General features: G+C 35.7%; 1 protein-coding gene across 31 annotated transcripts in view; it reads left to right on the top strand.

Moving 5' to 3' along the window:
* KCNMA1 (potassium calcium-activated channel subfamily M alpha 1) overlaps positions 1 to 16,502 on the top strand; it is a 509,088-nt gene that overhangs the window by 123,918 nt on the left and 368,668 nt on the right. For all 31 annotated transcript variants that reach the window (XR_006165006.1, XM_042789210.1, XM_032982029.2 and 28 more), the window contains one exon: positions 10,744 to 10,908. Coding sequence is in view for 30 of the 31 variants with exons in the window: in XM_042789210.1 (XP_042645144.1) it covers positions 10,744 to 10,908 (165 nt within the window). In the remaining variant the exon portion in view is untranslated. The remainder of the gene's footprint in view (positions 1 to 10,743; positions 10,909 to 16,502) is intronic.

Raw genomic sequence — 16,502 nt, 5'->3', positions numbered from 1 at the left:
TATTTAATCTTAGAAAAAGAGCTAAAAATTTAAATTGACCTATCCTCTCACCTCTATTCATTATCTTTCCTGATCAGTGGATAATAACTGTTTGCCGTGTCATGCATAATTTATAGACAGAGTGAGTATTCAGAGGTAACATGTTTTTGTGACATTTGCAGTAGTTTTTGGTTTGATAAATCTTGAAGCCGAAAACCGCAGACTCATGAGACAGAACAGCGTTTACCTTTAAGCACCTCTCCTGCCCTCTAACTATACAACTCTGCCAGAGCTGCTTCTCACAATTCAGGTCTCTGAGGAACTTCAAAGAGTTGCTGTTCTCATTTAGAACATGACCTCTCAAATTACAAGCTTCATCTACAAGTTTTGGTACAGGCAAATTCAATCCTGTCATAAGCAAGACTTAAATATAATTCCTTGTGTTATGAGAGCCAAGAATGGATACCATGTATCTTTATTTTCCAGTAGTCCAACTTCTGATTGCTTGTAAGGGCTATGTTCAATGTCACAGTCATGCATCGATTCCTAACAGTGCACCACTGGTACACCCATAAGAGGAGATTATTTCTGTGCCAGTAAAAGTTATTCCTGTTATTTAAAATTATGAGGTTATGAATGTCAAAGAGGATTCACTGAGCTTGTTTTTGTTCTAGATGACATAAATAAAACCAGAGCTGAGTCAAAGAAAGATTTAGCTTTCCTCTCTTCTCTGCCTTAGATTTCAGTCAATATCTATGAATTTGCAGCAACTGTGTATATTTCTTTTCATCATAAATGTACCAGCTGCTGTATTTGTCGTCTACAAGTACTGAATTTGGATAATTTGGATGCTGATATTTAGTGTCTGGGAAGTGAACCAAAATAATGTATGTTACCTAAAAGAAATTTATATGCAAGGAATTTTTCTTCTTTTGGGTTTAAAAACTTTTGTCTACTTAATCATTTATGCAAAGGAATAATTGTTTCCATAGCAGTGGGTAATGAATGAGGTCATAGGCACTCAATTAAATAATATCACTCTTACATTTCTTACAATGTGATGTAACTGGTCTTTCAGGGGAAAACATTTAGTTTAATATAATTATTTCGAAGTAATGATTAAAATTGTTACTTCACAACTAAGTGTTCATTTTCAATATTTTTGAAAATTAGAGCTGTGTATCTTTTCTCCAGATTCCTGAACATTTGTGTGCTCTCCAAGTCTCTCTCCCCCCATCCCTCCCCTCCCAAGTTCTTCCAGTCTGAAAAATGCATTACACTCTGTAATCTCTGAGGTGAAAAATGTTGTATGCTATTAAATATTTTTAATTGCATATTGGCTGACCTTCTGTTCTTCAAATATTTATGTGCTGCACACTGGAACTTAATTTCCTGCGTCAGGAAAGACTTAGATACGGCTTTATATCCTACAGAGGGCTGTCTTTAATTCATTGTGATTTCCTTTATAATTTTAATACAATAAGCATAAATATTATATACTACCCTTGAATCAAAAATGGCCTTAGAGATTACTGTTTTGTCCAATTTGGCAGATAATAGAATGATTCTCTGGCATTCTTCAAATCATCATTGATCCACATGTTTTATGATATTACCGAATAGTTACATTTGTGAGATTAAGTTATTTTTGTCCTGCTGCCTCCCTCCTTCATCTTTTATTCTATTACCTGTAAGACCTTCTGAAAAATCATAAATCGTTGTGTAAAAATATTAATACAAATAAATTATGTTTGACAGGCTCAGCACTGAGGAAGGTTGCCTATACTCCCACACAATATTAATAATTTGCTATTTCACATAAAATAGAAACCACTAGTGTTTAAGACCTTTCCTCCCAAATGAAGAGTTTTGATTTGAATCAAACGAAGACCTAAAATTCCTGTCACCAAGTTTTCTAGGGAGTTCTGCAGTTCAAGGGTGTGAGTAGTTAATTCCTTTATGCAAGGACTAAGATTCCACTTTTGGAGTAGTCATGGCACCTCGTGCTTAGAGGCTCTGTCCCTTAAGCTGTGAATGCCTTTCCGAATCCATGGAGTCATTGTGATTTTTGGACATCGGAGAGAGGTGGTTCTGAGCACCAGTTTTAGTCACTGGTGCTAGCTGCATTACTTATTCTTTAATAGACAGAAGAGGGGAAGAATTTATTTCTTCAGTCGAGTTTGTATCTCCTTCTCTTGGATATCTCTGATACCACAAGCAGGAAAATACTATGAAGTTAATAAAATGAAGGAAAGTGTACTCTTTGCTAATAGATAAAAGCCTTCTCTTCTGTAATTGAGCAGGATGGAGAAAAGTATGTAGCTGAAAAGATACTGCAAAGTTTAATTTCATTGACCAAGCAGTTTGTATTTTGTACATTGTATTTGTCTGTATAAGCCTAGTATTGGAACCTTTTAATGACCTATTTTAGTGTTGAATATTCCTGGCAGAGAATAGTATTTTTTATCAGTTTTCTTGTTTCAGCTTCTACCACATAATTATTTTGTAAAAGCTAGTCTCATAATTTATGTCATATAGATTGTAAGAGATTTACTGGTAATTATGTTCTTAAAATTGGGAAGAATCAAATGTGTTATTTTTCAATATATTTTTCTTCCTTTCATGGTAGTAAAAAACAGTACCAAGAGGTGATGACTGAAAAACTTGGAGCTGGGTATTACCTAATGTTAACAACAGCAGCATTACAAGCAATCAGCTAAAGTACTTCCTGTAATCAGGATAAGTTAGGTAATTTCCCCATTTTTTATTACTTTTTTTTTTTTTCCCTCCATATTTGAAGACCTCTTTCTCACATTCATGAAGCATTTTGAGACTTTTGTATTGCAATGAATCATAGTGTCACAAAAATGAGTTAAGTATGAAGACAGTGAAATGTGTTTTTTTTTTTAACTGCGTGTAACAAGTTTTTGTTGAATTATTGATATTTAAAATGTTTTATCATCTGTGACAAAGAAATTTCTGCTGGGTTAATTAGTCAATAGGGTGTTGGTAATTTGGCAGTGTTCATTTTATGGTGAAGTTTGTATCCATTCTATTTTCAATTGTATACTTTCTTCGATTTGCCTTCTATTAGGGAACAAAACGGAAGGATAACAGAAAAGGCATGCACCTTTCTACCCTTCCCTATTCTTTTCTTTAAGGGTCACTTCCCTTCCTATAGTTTTGATAACAGTCCCATCTGATATTGCTTTATATATTTTTACAGGTTTACTTTCCATTATATTTAAGGTTAGTGATCTGACATGGCTACTTTAAAGTTATTTTTAAAATACATTTTGAAAGAATGGTTTCAGTATAACACTTGAACCACAGAAAAGACAATTAAAGACTAATATTCTGTCTCACATAGTTAATTGTCTAATCTGCCTAACATACCTTCTTGTACATAATGTAGGGACCAAGGAATAATGACATGTCTCCTTTGATTTAAACTTAGTGTCCCCATTAATAAAATGAAATGCTTGTTTTGCCCTTTTGTCTGCTACTTTCTAATTGAACAGGGTCTTTAGGGAATATTTTGATGTGGTAATGATTTCATCTGTGTAAAGGGAATTAATAAGAAATGCTCTTTTGACTATAGAAAAGGAAAATAAATTCATGAATATGGACTAGATGTGAGTTTGACAATTTGAAATATTTTCAGTGAATGCTCCTAACCTGTACATCAATGACTGACGCTGTTTTTACTTATTTATGTATTGCAACAGTAAGTTAACTTGTTACGTAGCTTTCTGACAAACTCACTAGTTATTTATTTCTGTAAATGTGGTCTAACATACAGTCAGAAGTAACAAAGAAAAAACTTAAGGATTTATTTTTATGAATATAAATGAAATTATTCACACAAAATTCTGAAGTTATAGTCAAAGCTTATGTAAGTATTGCTATAAACCTCTGCTAACTTGAATGAAGAATCATAAGATTTTACAAAACACCCAGTTTGTCCATTTGAATGCATGTAAGTTTGTTACAACTTTGTTTTCATTACAGATTTCTAGTTGCAATACTCATGCTCTCCTTCTATCAATCTATTTCATTAAGTGTGATTTTTAAAAAATTGTTGTTGGATGGTCATATCGTGCAATCCTATAGTCCTTCCCTATTTACTCTTCTATAACTTTAGTGGGCGCTGGTTTTATCATCTGTTCTTACTTGGCCTGGTATCATTATTAGATTATGCTTTTTTGTTTCACTGTAATGCCTGGAGTTCTTAATTTCTTCTTTTACACTTCTGTTTTATATGTTTAGTTGTCTTGTATAACTAGTCTAACAGTCTTTACCAGTATGTTTTTAGTGTGTCTTTATGATTTCCTACACTATGCCTGTATCATTCTGCCATTTGTGTAATACTGAAACACTTAAAATGCTAAATATATATATCTTGATAAGATCCCTATGCAGCAGAAACTACCATTACTCTTGTTCTGTAGCAGTGGGGTGAAGACATAAAGAAGCTAGATAATGTAACTGAGGACTTCAAAATTTGGTGGCAGAACAGGGACTTCAGCATGTCTCCCAGTTCTTAAGCTGGTATGGAAATCTATCAGCAAGCTTTTCAGTTATTTAGAAATACTGTTTTACAGTTTTACAACAATCTGTTTTACAGGTTTTACAATCATACTGTTTTACATAAATTGAGGTGTTACATCATAACGCCTCCATTAACACGTAGAAATTTTTAAACTTTGAACTGAGTCTTTTGTATTTTCTTCAGATTTCAGATAACATAGGTGTCTGCTCTATCATATTCTTAAGCGAGAACCACACCCAGGAACCCTTCATTTGACAGACTGTTATTCTGTTTGTGGGATCATGACTGGAACACTGTGTTTTACTAGTTTCCCTTGCTTCTTAGGTCAAGGTTTTAGAATTAATTCCTCTCCTGCAGTAGTTTTTGTCAGTCAAAAACAATGACACGAAAAGGGGATTTTATACAAGTAACCCATACCGGAAATATGTAGAGCACAGGAAAAAAAAATAAAATCTGTCAGGATTACTGAAGGTACGCACAAATGCAAAAGGGAAGCTGGTGACTGGAAAAGAGAAAATGTATTTAGTCTGTGAGCCTAGACTCTTCACAGTGAAAGGTTTTTTTGGGTTAGCACAGAAAGTGAGCTTCTCAGAATTTCTGCAGTTGTCTTACAGGAGTTTACCATCTCAGTCTTAAACTGCTTGTGAATATTTTATGAGAGAAAATGCTTGGCTATCTCATCAGCCATGTTTTCCACAGATCATTCTGTTTCCTTTTAGTCAATGAAAGGAATAATGTTTTTCTGTGTATCAATTATTAATCCTTTGAAACTAGACAAACCATAGCTACAGTATGATAACTGACGTCAATGTAACCTAATATTGACTATGAACCTAGTATTCAAAGAAATGTTGTGGATAGGACAGTTTATAGGGAGTGGCTATTAGCTCACGTTTAGTTAGTTTAGCCTTTGCTTTCTCTTTCCTAGAAGACACTCTTTTCAAAGAGGTTTGTAAGTCTCTAAACAGCTAGTTATTTCTCACATTCCCATCAGGCTTGTTTATTAATATTCCAGTGCAATCCAGTGTTTGCTAAATAGCAGTAGAACAGGTGAACTGCTTCAGGTTTGTTTTTTTTTTTTTTTTTTCTTGTTTTGCTTTTTTTTAGCATTGGATGAACTGGTACGTAGTAACTATTAAGATGAAGACTACAGATGGTAAATACAACTGATGGATAACATCTGCTGTGGCAGTGTATTCAGTAGGTACCTGATGTCTTGACGTACACTGTACATTGCTCATCTGCTGAGAGTGCAACATAACATTATGGTTTTGTATAGATGTAAGAATCCTCTTCAGAGTTATTAAAATGGTGACAAAATGCATTTAAGGGCATGTACTTTAAACTCAGAGAAAGGAGAAATAGTCTTATATGCAAAATTATTCCTTTTTTATATAACATCTGTTGGTGGCTTTGGGGAAGCAGGTGAATGAAAAGGAAAAGAACGTAAACATAGATTTCCAGTGTATAAGAGTGCCCAGTATGAAAGTGTTGTTGATCTGATATAAATAATTTATTAAAATGCAGCTCTAGGAGTGCAGTGCTGTTAATTGAGGGGCAGTTAATAGAGATAAAATTGCAACTTGCTGATATATTATCTAAAGCATCTCTTCCCTAACTTCACCAAATTGTATTTTATCACTGTGTTATTATTATTATGTACTTCAAACCAGGTGCAACTGACATTCTGGCAGGCCCTTTCTATCTCATGTTATCTATGATGGAATTCCAAGGCCAGTAGTGGGCTTGCTGAATTGATATTACTGTTTTTAAAAATTTGCTTAAATTGAGCATAGTGCTTCCTCTTGTATGATGCAGGTGTGACTTGATGCCCTGTAGTCTCATTACAGTTGATACTTCATGATATTTGTGTGCTATTCATGCTAGTTAAATGTTAGATAAGCAGGAATATCAGAAATCCTTTTCTTTAACCCAGGTATTAACCCCGTTCTTTTCGCTTACATTACCTGCCTGTTTCCTGTGTTTTCTAATGTATCTTAACAAGAGACCAAGTTTTTTTTCAGTACCATATTTCAGAGAGTGCTTACCAGGTTGTCGTTGTAGTGTCCTGTTTTTTTTAGAGCTTCTAAAAAGGCAGATTATTCTTAGGTGATGTTTTAAGTATTCATCATAATTTTCCGATTTTATTTTGTGTAGCGCTGCGTTGAATGGAGTGTCCTTGTATTAATTCTGTAGTTGTACAGATATTCTAGAGAGAGGTAAAGTGAAGCAGGCAGGACTACATTTTCAAAAATAAAAACTGGTTTGGAGTGTCTTCTCCCTTTTTGAACTCTGCTTTCTTAAGGTAACTGTGTTTAAGCATCCCAGCAATTGTGTAATATAAATCACTTTTTATTGTTGAAAATATAAGACAAAACATTGAAGTTTCTGTTCCAGGTCTGTGTCAAACAATTGGTAGGACAGTGAGTCCTGATTCCTCTACACCCGTTCTCATCATACATTCTCTTCCATTTTGTCATTAAGTTCAGGAAGTACATATTTCACAAAATATGCTGCTTCTCACTGAATCTATTTTAATGTTCCTGTCATCAAGTAATTAAAATAACAAACAATTTGTGAAACAACAGTTAAGCAGAGTGGTCAAGTATTGCCTTACTTGTAGCTACTGAGCCTGTAAATAATTAAACAATTACTGTCACTGTCAGGTTATATTTTTAAGCACCTTTTTCAGGTTGTGGTGTTGGTTACTCAGTGCTTTGAGGTGAAGAAATAGTGATGGAACAGGACTATGAAGTTAATAACAGGACTCATTTGTATACAATGTAAATGAAAGCAGTCTTTAAATCTCCTTTAGTGATCTCTGCACAATTGCATAATGACTTGGGAATAAACTTGTCTTACTACTTAGCTGCCAATTAAGTAAGCTAAGAAGCTAGCCATGTAGGTGAAAAATGTGAAATATAATAACTGAATACCAATATTACATAACAACAACTAATCTGCATATAAATTATAGCTACAATAATAGCAAGAGTTAGTCTTGGTGTGTAGCTCATCATGAGACTGCTCCAAATGATATGTGTCAGGGGATGATTTTTTTACGTTTAATTAAGAAATAATATGGGTGGGAGATTTTAATACAATGAAATAAGTGATATAAGTGCAGAAATACAAAGTTGCAATGTATTACAGACTTTAATACTTTCAGAGAATCAAATTCTGAATAGGTCTGTCACATCTTACTGCTCGATTCTATTGGCAACCAAAACCCAATACAGCAAAAAGAACTGTGGAGTGTTAGAACGTTTTGAAAATAAAAAAGCTACCTTTCTCCTTCAGTGAAGTCAATTGTCTACTGTTTTATTAAGTGTTAGGAAACTTCGGTCATCTTACGAATAATCAAGTCTTCAAAATTCTGTTTGATATATTCACAGAAAGTTTGGGGTAAGGAAATAGTATGTAAACAATAATATAATTTTCCAAACTTAAAACTTTCAAGTTCACTGCCATAAAATGGACTTTTTCAGCACTTTTTGTTTAATGATCTGTAGTTCTTTGAGTTTCTATATCATAATTATGAATGTTTTTAGCAAGGTGTGCACCCGTGAGGTTTTAAATAGGGATGCTGGGTGGAAAAATTAAGAAAGTCTGTGGTTTCATTCTTGCTCTGCCAATGATTTCTCTGGTGACCAAGTTAGGCACTTAATCACCACCTCAGTTTCTTATCTGAGAAAAAGCGATAATTACGCTTCTTCTACTATGAAAGCAACATTAATATTTTAGTCAGTATAAATTTGTACAGAGTATAAAAACATGCTGTGCTATGCAGAGGAGGACCATGCAGTGAAATCTGTCATGTGGAGTTTCCAATGTGAAAGACAAACTCAAACAGTTGCAAATGGCAGACAAACTGGTGGGAAGAGAGAAATAAATGGCACATGTAATTTTTAATGAGGCAGTAGCTGCCAGGGCACTGTGGGGCTGTGGGCTCCCTGAGGGCGTGGCAGCCAGGGCCCTGTCCCACCGCCCCAGGCAGGGAGCGGGCAGGCCGGGCAGCCCCAGCCCTGGGCATCAGGAGCCGCCTTGGGGCTGGGCTGGGATGGCAACCTGTGGGTGAGGGAAGGATCAGGCCTGGCGAGGGGAACCAGCTGTGGGTTGGCCAGATTAGTGGGGCCTGGCTCAGCGGGACCCACAGCTGGGCAGGGCTGTGGGGAGCTGATGGGCCTGGGCTGGGCTGAAATGACGTCCTGGGTCACGGGCAGGGTGGGGGGAGACGCTGGGGGAGGGCGGCCAGGGGCAGTGTGGCCTGTGAGCATCCCCAGAGCCTTGGAGATGTGTCTACATCACCTAAACTCAATATTTTGTTTTATTACAATGTCTGGTATATACAGCCACACTGTCCACTCAAAAAATTAAGCTAGGTTTCTCTTTTCTGGTTTATAATCAAAACACTGATGGTGGTCTAGGCATTTCTTCGGGACTGGTCTATACGGTTTGGTGATGATGTGAGTCACATTGTCCTTAGCCAAGCGTTATTCTCCTGGAAGTCCCTTGTGCCGTACCATACATCACTGTCCTAAGCAATGAGCTCATTATTGTAGGTTATGCTCTGTGCGTGTGCAGTGCAGTATACATCTTTCAATGCTGAGTGCAAAACATCTGATTCACTGTATCCAAAACTGTCAGCGAATGAGGTCCAGTTATGCAAACACAAAGTAGCTTTTATCTTCTGTCTGGTTATTTGCTTAGGAAGTACTGGATTACTGTTGTAACTCTCAATAATTTGTTATTATCAATATAGCAATATCATGCACTCCTGTAATTGCTAGTAAAAAGATAGAGCCCGTGTTTTGGGAGGGAGACTAACAGAGAAGAATCTGATGAGCTAATTAAGTTGCAATACTGATATTCTCTAAAAACAACAGTCGGTCTCAATTTTACATTTTCAGTGTTGCTCTACTGTCCTTTGCTGACAGATTAAGTGCATCTGCTTTATTAGTTCAGTACTGCTCTCAGGAAGTGCTCTTGCCTTTATGTCCAGCTGTGTCCTCAAGGCCATCTCACAGCTGTGCATTTTGACCATAATAGTGTAGTATTCCTACTGTAATAATAAACACTGAACTAGCATCAAACATCTTTGCCTGTATAACGGAAATCCCAAAGGGGATTAATGGCAATTGATTTCCTGCTTAGTGGCACATAGGCAGGTCATCTATAAACAAGATCTTTCAAGCTGCTGGGCTATGCAGAGTGCTCGAAGCACTAATGTAAATCTATGGGTGCAGTTCAGGTGCTTGCTACTTGCCTCATCACTGAATTTTGCTGCTTCCCCTATGCTTCTTCAGCATAACCTGTCAAGTATTCAGGAAGTCATTAGTATTGTGCTGTCACCAAAGGCATGCTCATGCCACAGGCTGATACTTTGCATATGATGTTTTAAATGCTGTACAATCCATGCTGGCTTCTCCTATCGTTTCCCTTCATTTCTGTGCAGCATCCATGACTGTAGCACGTAGCAGGCAGTTACAGAGCATGACATCCTTGCTGCAGCGTCCGCAAGAGACTGATATGAATTCCAGTGCGTGTGACTCATCAGGCAGCTTAGTGCAGCTGAGGCTCCTCTTTAATTTCCAGCTCTCTGTTCTATGAGAGCCACTTACTGACAGAAGAAATCCTGTGATACATTAAACAGTTCCATTGAAACTCTGGTTCACTGATAGCATCGCAACTCCCTGCAGATTCTCTATGGTGTATTTTGTTCCCCTCACACTTGATAATTATTGTCTTGTTACATCATGCTTCTCAGCGAAGGTTTATTTGGGTAATTAATTCTAGTGGTAGTAAATTAAAATTGTACATAAATTATGTTCACACCTGGTACACATTGTTTTGAACTAATACATGAAAAGGTCCTTCAGTGTGTCTGACAAACTCATTTATATGTAGCTCTATAATTGCATACATAGCTCTTGGCAATTATGCTGCTTATAGGGAAGGAACATATTGCATATTTGATGCCATATATATGTTTTTAAGATGTGATGTCAAGAAGAGTATTATTATCTAGTTGTCAATCCGGTGCCTCATAGAACATTTCTGTTATTTCTAGAGTTATGGCCATATAGGAGGTTAATTTAAATCTACCCGGAAGACCAATTTGCTTTTTTCATAGCACTTCTTAGCCACAGCTGTACTCTGACTTTCACTGTCAAATTGCTAAACATTAACTTACCAAAATACTTACTTTCTAGGAGACCCAGAAGATCAATGGTGGTGGAGATACACAGGCAGATGGGACCTGCAAACCAACAGATGAAAAAGAGGAGAATGTGGCAGCAGAAGTGGGATGGATGACCTCCGTGAAGGATTGGGCAGGAGTCATGATATCTGCCCAGACATTAACTGGCAGAGTACTTGTAAGTTTTCTATGATTTTCTATGTTCCTATTTTAAAGAACATTTTTTAACAAACATTGTGTCCCAGCATTAGTGGGGGATTTTTGATTGGTTTGTTGCATCAGCAATGAGTCAATCCCAGTTTTCTCTTTTGAAAGTATATTAGCAGACTAATTCCCATGGCAAGAGAGAAGCAGACACCGCCAGTAAGAAAAACTGACTTCCAGCCCACCCCTCAGCCTATTTCAGTATTCTTGACACCTTGATTAAGAACTGTGCTATGAACACTGAGATTAATAATTTCATATTATGTAGTAAAACTGTAGGCTTGTTCTGTTTGGAAGTAAAATTCTGCTAGCAAAAATGGAAGCCAACTTGAACAATAAGCACAGCATTACAAATGTAGATAGTGGTCAGAACTGTAAAGCAAAGACAAGTTTGAATTTGCCATGCAGTGGGATATGTGATACTGGCAATAGACAAGTAACAATTTTATGTTCTCTTGATCTTTTTCTTTGTTAACTTAGGAAATCCTTGAAAAGTGAACAATTATGTATCGAATAGAGCCACAGATCAGATATTGATAATATGTAATTTCAAGTTCTATTGAAAAAAACTTCATAGTTTTCACTTTATTTGTATATAATGATTTTGTAGCCCTGTCAAATCATACTTCATTGCCAAGTCTTTTCAGTGGAGTTTACTGCAGTAAAAGGTGTTTCCTGTGTGATTTGGATTAATTTCCTTCTTAGAATGCATGTATTTACAGGCTAACTGAAGTGATTTTAACCCCATTTAAAACATTTGAGAATCCCAGTGAGACTTGGAACTAGTTTGGGTTAAACTGAAAACAAAATTTGTGTCTTTGTTTACTTTAGTTTAGAGATCTTTTACTGTGAGTCAGTTCCATTCTGTAGAGTAATTATTTGGGTGGGGGGAGGGAAGGGAAGGAAAAGAAAAGAAATTGCACTTCCCAACCAAGTCATTTACAGTGAAAAGTAGAGATGGCTCAATTGCTACTCTCTTCTTTAGTTTTGCAATAATATTGTTTTGATTACTTTTTTCGTAAAGGTACCTTCTGCCTGTTTGCATATGTTAAATGCTGACTTTTATCAATAGCTTGAAAGCACGTTCCATTGCTGCTTTTAAGCACTGTGTCTTCTACGTGAAACTGACATATTGATAGTCTTATGAAAAGCAGCATATTGATCTTTTTCATGTTTTCTGACATCTTCAGCATTAAAAATGACAAATCTTAGAGCCATGCTGCTTGTTCCAATTTAAGTATCAAGGCCAGAAAGCACCCAAACCCAGAGTCCTATTCTACTAGCTATCTAATCAGAAATTGGACTGTTTTGTTTTTACTGAGGTATACGTGAGCACAAATGCAAACAATCAAGACCAAAACCTCAAATATAAACCACATTTTACTATGTGTTTTTATTCAGGTTACTGGCAGAACTTATTCAGTTCCGTTTGATGACTTTGTTTATTTCTTTTGTGTGTTTTTTTTTGTTTTTGTTTTTGTACTTGAAGTTTGCCATTGCATCTTATAAGGAACTAGTTTATTTCCTTAGTTTTTTGTGGACAGGTGGCCAACATCAAACAGATTATTTCTGAGAGTATATTTGTATTGTTGTCAAGGTATAACAGCAGGTATTGTACACATCTGGGCTCGTCAGTATGACTAACGATCTGAGAAATAAAGTAGCAATGTATGGAGTCTGTTAGTTAATTTTGTTCAGTTCAGAAAATAAGATGCATTTATTTTAACATAGCACTCACCGATTTCAGGGTTTGAATCAATAGGATGTAATTTCTGGGGGGGCATTTCCAGTATGAACATTGACTGTTCATTCAAATTTTATTTTATGGTTATATTTGCCAAAGGTTAACTGCTTCAATGAATATTTGTGCTAGAGAGAATATTCACATTATTTGTAGATACAGGATGTATCTAAGTCAAGTCAGTATTTTTATGAATGTATACTGTTTGAAAATATTATGACTTACATGAATTCCTACTAACTTAACACAAACTATTCCTGCCAGTTGTTATATTTCTGAATCAAAGTGTGGATTTTTTTTTTTTTCCCTGAAGAAGAAAGAATTGGTGGCTTTACAGTGCTGTGTGTGAAATCAAAATTGTATGAGATATCTGCAGCTAGAGAAATTATAGCACATTTTTACACTATGAGAGTTTAAATTAAAAACAATCTTATTCATCCAGTGTTTACAAAAGAAGTTTTAGAAGTGGTCCACTGAAAATTGACTTATGAAAAGAGTTGCAATTGATCTTCAGTTCAGCATGATCACCTGAAAGCTGTTGTGTAACTGCTGCTCAGGTTTCTTTGACAAGTGAAGGAGATGAGTTATCAAAGTGTTGAACACACGTCAGTGGCAAATAGAATCTTATTTGTGTTTTCTGCTCGTGGAAGAAACTTTGGTCATTATTGTTATCTGGACAGTTATTCTCTCTGAAGTGAATCTTAGTGGAATGTCAAGTGCTGTTTGTGGAACCAAAACTGAATGTTTTTGGACCCTTTTCTAGTGGATTCTGTCACCATAAATTTGATGTGTCTGCTCTAGCTTTTATTTCTTGCCCAGTAACTGTACAAAACAAATTCCTAATTTATCAGATCCAGGTGCTTTGTGAGTGTTGGAACAAATATTTATGTAGTGGCTGCTTCTATAATAACCTTTTTAATATTTAAACTTCATGGCTACTCACAGGTGAAGGAAATGAAGGCCAACAGCATGGAAAATACATGACTAAACTTACTTTTAAAGGTCACAGCTTCACATCTGTGCACTTGTAGTACAAAAATGGACATTTATATCAACATAGGCCCATTGGCCCAAATCTCTGTGAAATCAAACGTTTCTGTTTAGCCACTAGATGGAAATCAGTAGGCAACCTTTAAAATACAGACTTAGAAGGCCTTCTTCAACATTGTAGCTGTAGAACTAGTTGAAAACTTAGCGTTTATATTTTTTTTTAGTTTGAAAATTATTTTGGAAAAAACAATTTCCAAATCATGTGTTTCAGTGCATCTACTGGGAAGTAAGTGATGTCACTTGTTAATTCGTGATCTGGGTCATTGGAAACGAGTTAGTGAAATGATTTAATCCATTCCTGACAAACACAGTGGCTCTGAAATCTTTGAAGGAGATGATTCCCCTCCACACTAGTTTTCTTAAAAACATTGAATTAATTGATGGTTGTGGGAGAGGGAAGAGTTCTGTAACTGAAATAAAAGCAAAAAAAAAAGTGTTCTTAGTCCCCTCCATTCCATTGATAAAAGAGAAAGAATTGCATTTAAAGACTAAATAAAGAGAGGAGTAATTAAAACCTGCTCAAACATTGAAATATTTTACTTCTGACTTCAATTAAGTATTCTATTTCAAATAAAAATATATCATCCTTTTTAAGTATTTGAAACTTTCTGTAAAATATATTAGTGATGAATGTCTGGGCTTGCTAGCAGTGTTTGCTGTAACCTGTAGAAAAAAAGAAGGCTTGTCATTTAAATTTTGGCAGTATTTTTTACATATACATGTTAGAGCTAACTAGGTGAAACCAAGGATATGGGTATTGTGCAAATTAATCTCTGTACATGGGAAAACTTTCACGCATTCTCTGTGGAAGTGATTCTGAACACTGGCAGAATTAACTTTCTCTCTGGCACAAAAGCTTTTCCTACTAGTACTGTTATGTAAAACTCAGTATTGTTTGCACCTACTCTTTCTTTTTTGGAGCACAGAAGAAAAGGTGCTGCCAGTTTCATGGTTGCTCCACAGAAGTAGTCAGTTACGTCTGGTTCTTTAATACGAAATGCTTGCCTTGTGTCTATTCTTAGTATGCTACTCCTCTCATCACATGAGTGTCTAGGAGCAGGTTTTTTGGAAAGGATGGTGTCTCAAATATATCCTGTTAGTATCTCCACTTGTATCCTTAGTTCTTGGTTACATGATGTAGGAGTTGCCCATGTTCCATGCTCCTCCAATTGTTTTTGTATTAATTCCTACAGAAAACTGTGAGGAAACAGATTTCTGTTCTTTCAGTCTCAGTCTTAATTTTCTTAAAAAGAATTTTTTTTTTTTTTTGTTAGGGTGGAGTAACATGAGAAACAATAACAGAAAATTTACTTGGTAAATAATTAAACCACCAAATTTTTAAAACATTTGACCATCACTTGTTTTATCATTATGTCAATTGAGTTTCTCATCACATGTAATTCTTGTCTGTTAATAACAGAAAGATTAGATGAATAGACATAAAAGTGCCATGTGCATGGGATTGTTCTAATATTGCAGTTGATTTAGTGGTTTATGTGAATATTGTAGAGATAAAGTACTGAAATAGAACTAGACATTCTTACTGCTTTAGGAACTAAATTCTACACCTGACATTTCAGAAGTGGTTTATGCATGAAGGAGTATTCACACTACCCAGCTTCATCTGAAGGGCAGGCTTTGGAGGGAGACATTTCTATAGGGTGATCCAGAATGTCTTTCCATTAGAAACCCTCTTAATTTTCTGAAGTAGTGCAGAAAACTGAGATGGTTAGTCATGGTGCCTATGGTTGTATGGTCAGAATCTGCTTTTGTCTTAATTCTTTAGGTTTGAAAAGTATGACTAGAACTTAGTGTTCTCAATGCCACAACCTTTGAAAATGTGACATTTGCTCTTAAATAATGTAGATGAGAATTTTACATACTGTTTAAAAATGTGTCCATATTAAAGTGCATAAGCACATGATTTAAGAACACGTTAATTGAACCCATGCAGTTCTGTTTGCAGTTGATGTTGAATGGCATAAATATAAATAACAATGAAAGGCAACAGTTTACTTAAAATCTGTTCAGGGAAATACTGATTTACTTTGAAGTGCTATATATTGCTTTTGATGATGGATGTATCAGATAAAAATTCCTGAGGTGGGTTTCTCAAGAATCAGACATATTCATAATTAATCTGAAGAAGCAGGAAATAAAGGGTGTTTATGAACTGATTTTGCTTCCTGAAATTAATTTTTTTTAATTGTTTCAGTAAGAAAAAGTCTTCCATAATTAGATGAAGTGTTTGCTATTCAAGAGAAAGTCTTATGTATATTGTTGAAGTTACCACAGTTCAATCTAGGAAACAATTGAATGTAGACTCTAATTTTAATGGACAAAGAAAGGAAAATCATTATTTCAGTTGCAAATCCAGGAGATAAAATGGTGGAGCAAATTGTTGTTTGTTACATTTTTAACATGTGACCTGTAAAGGCATTGCAGATACAAGCACCATGTGGTGGTTTTGCCTGCTGCCTTGACTCTCACAGTACATAAAGGAAACAGAGTTTTGAGGTTAGTAATAAAACTTGGGACCATCTTGGGACTTGGGACTCTGCTTGGCAGAGGATCTCATTCTGCAAGGTGTACACATTACAGTTTCTGAGAAATTGCTGTCAGAATTTTAGACCATGGTTAATGGTCTGAATCAAACATCATTTAGTTAATAGTGTGCTAAATGTTTACTATAGAAAGATTTAGGCCCTTGGCTGGACTATTGAATGAACTGTTAAAAATTCTAGAAGGCCTCATTTGCTCATTCAGGGAAGGATAAG

The sequence above is a fragment of the Tyto alba genome, unplaced genomic scaffold (genome assembly GCF_018691265.1).
Source record: "Tyto alba isolate M040663 unplaced genomic scaffold, T.alba_DEE_v4.0 Super-Scaffold_1, whole genome shotgun sequence".
Taxonomy (NCBI): domain Eukaryota; kingdom Metazoa; phylum Chordata; class Aves; order Strigiformes; family Tytonidae; genus Tyto; species Tyto alba.
This window is presented reverse-complemented; position numbering and strand designations above follow the sequence as displayed.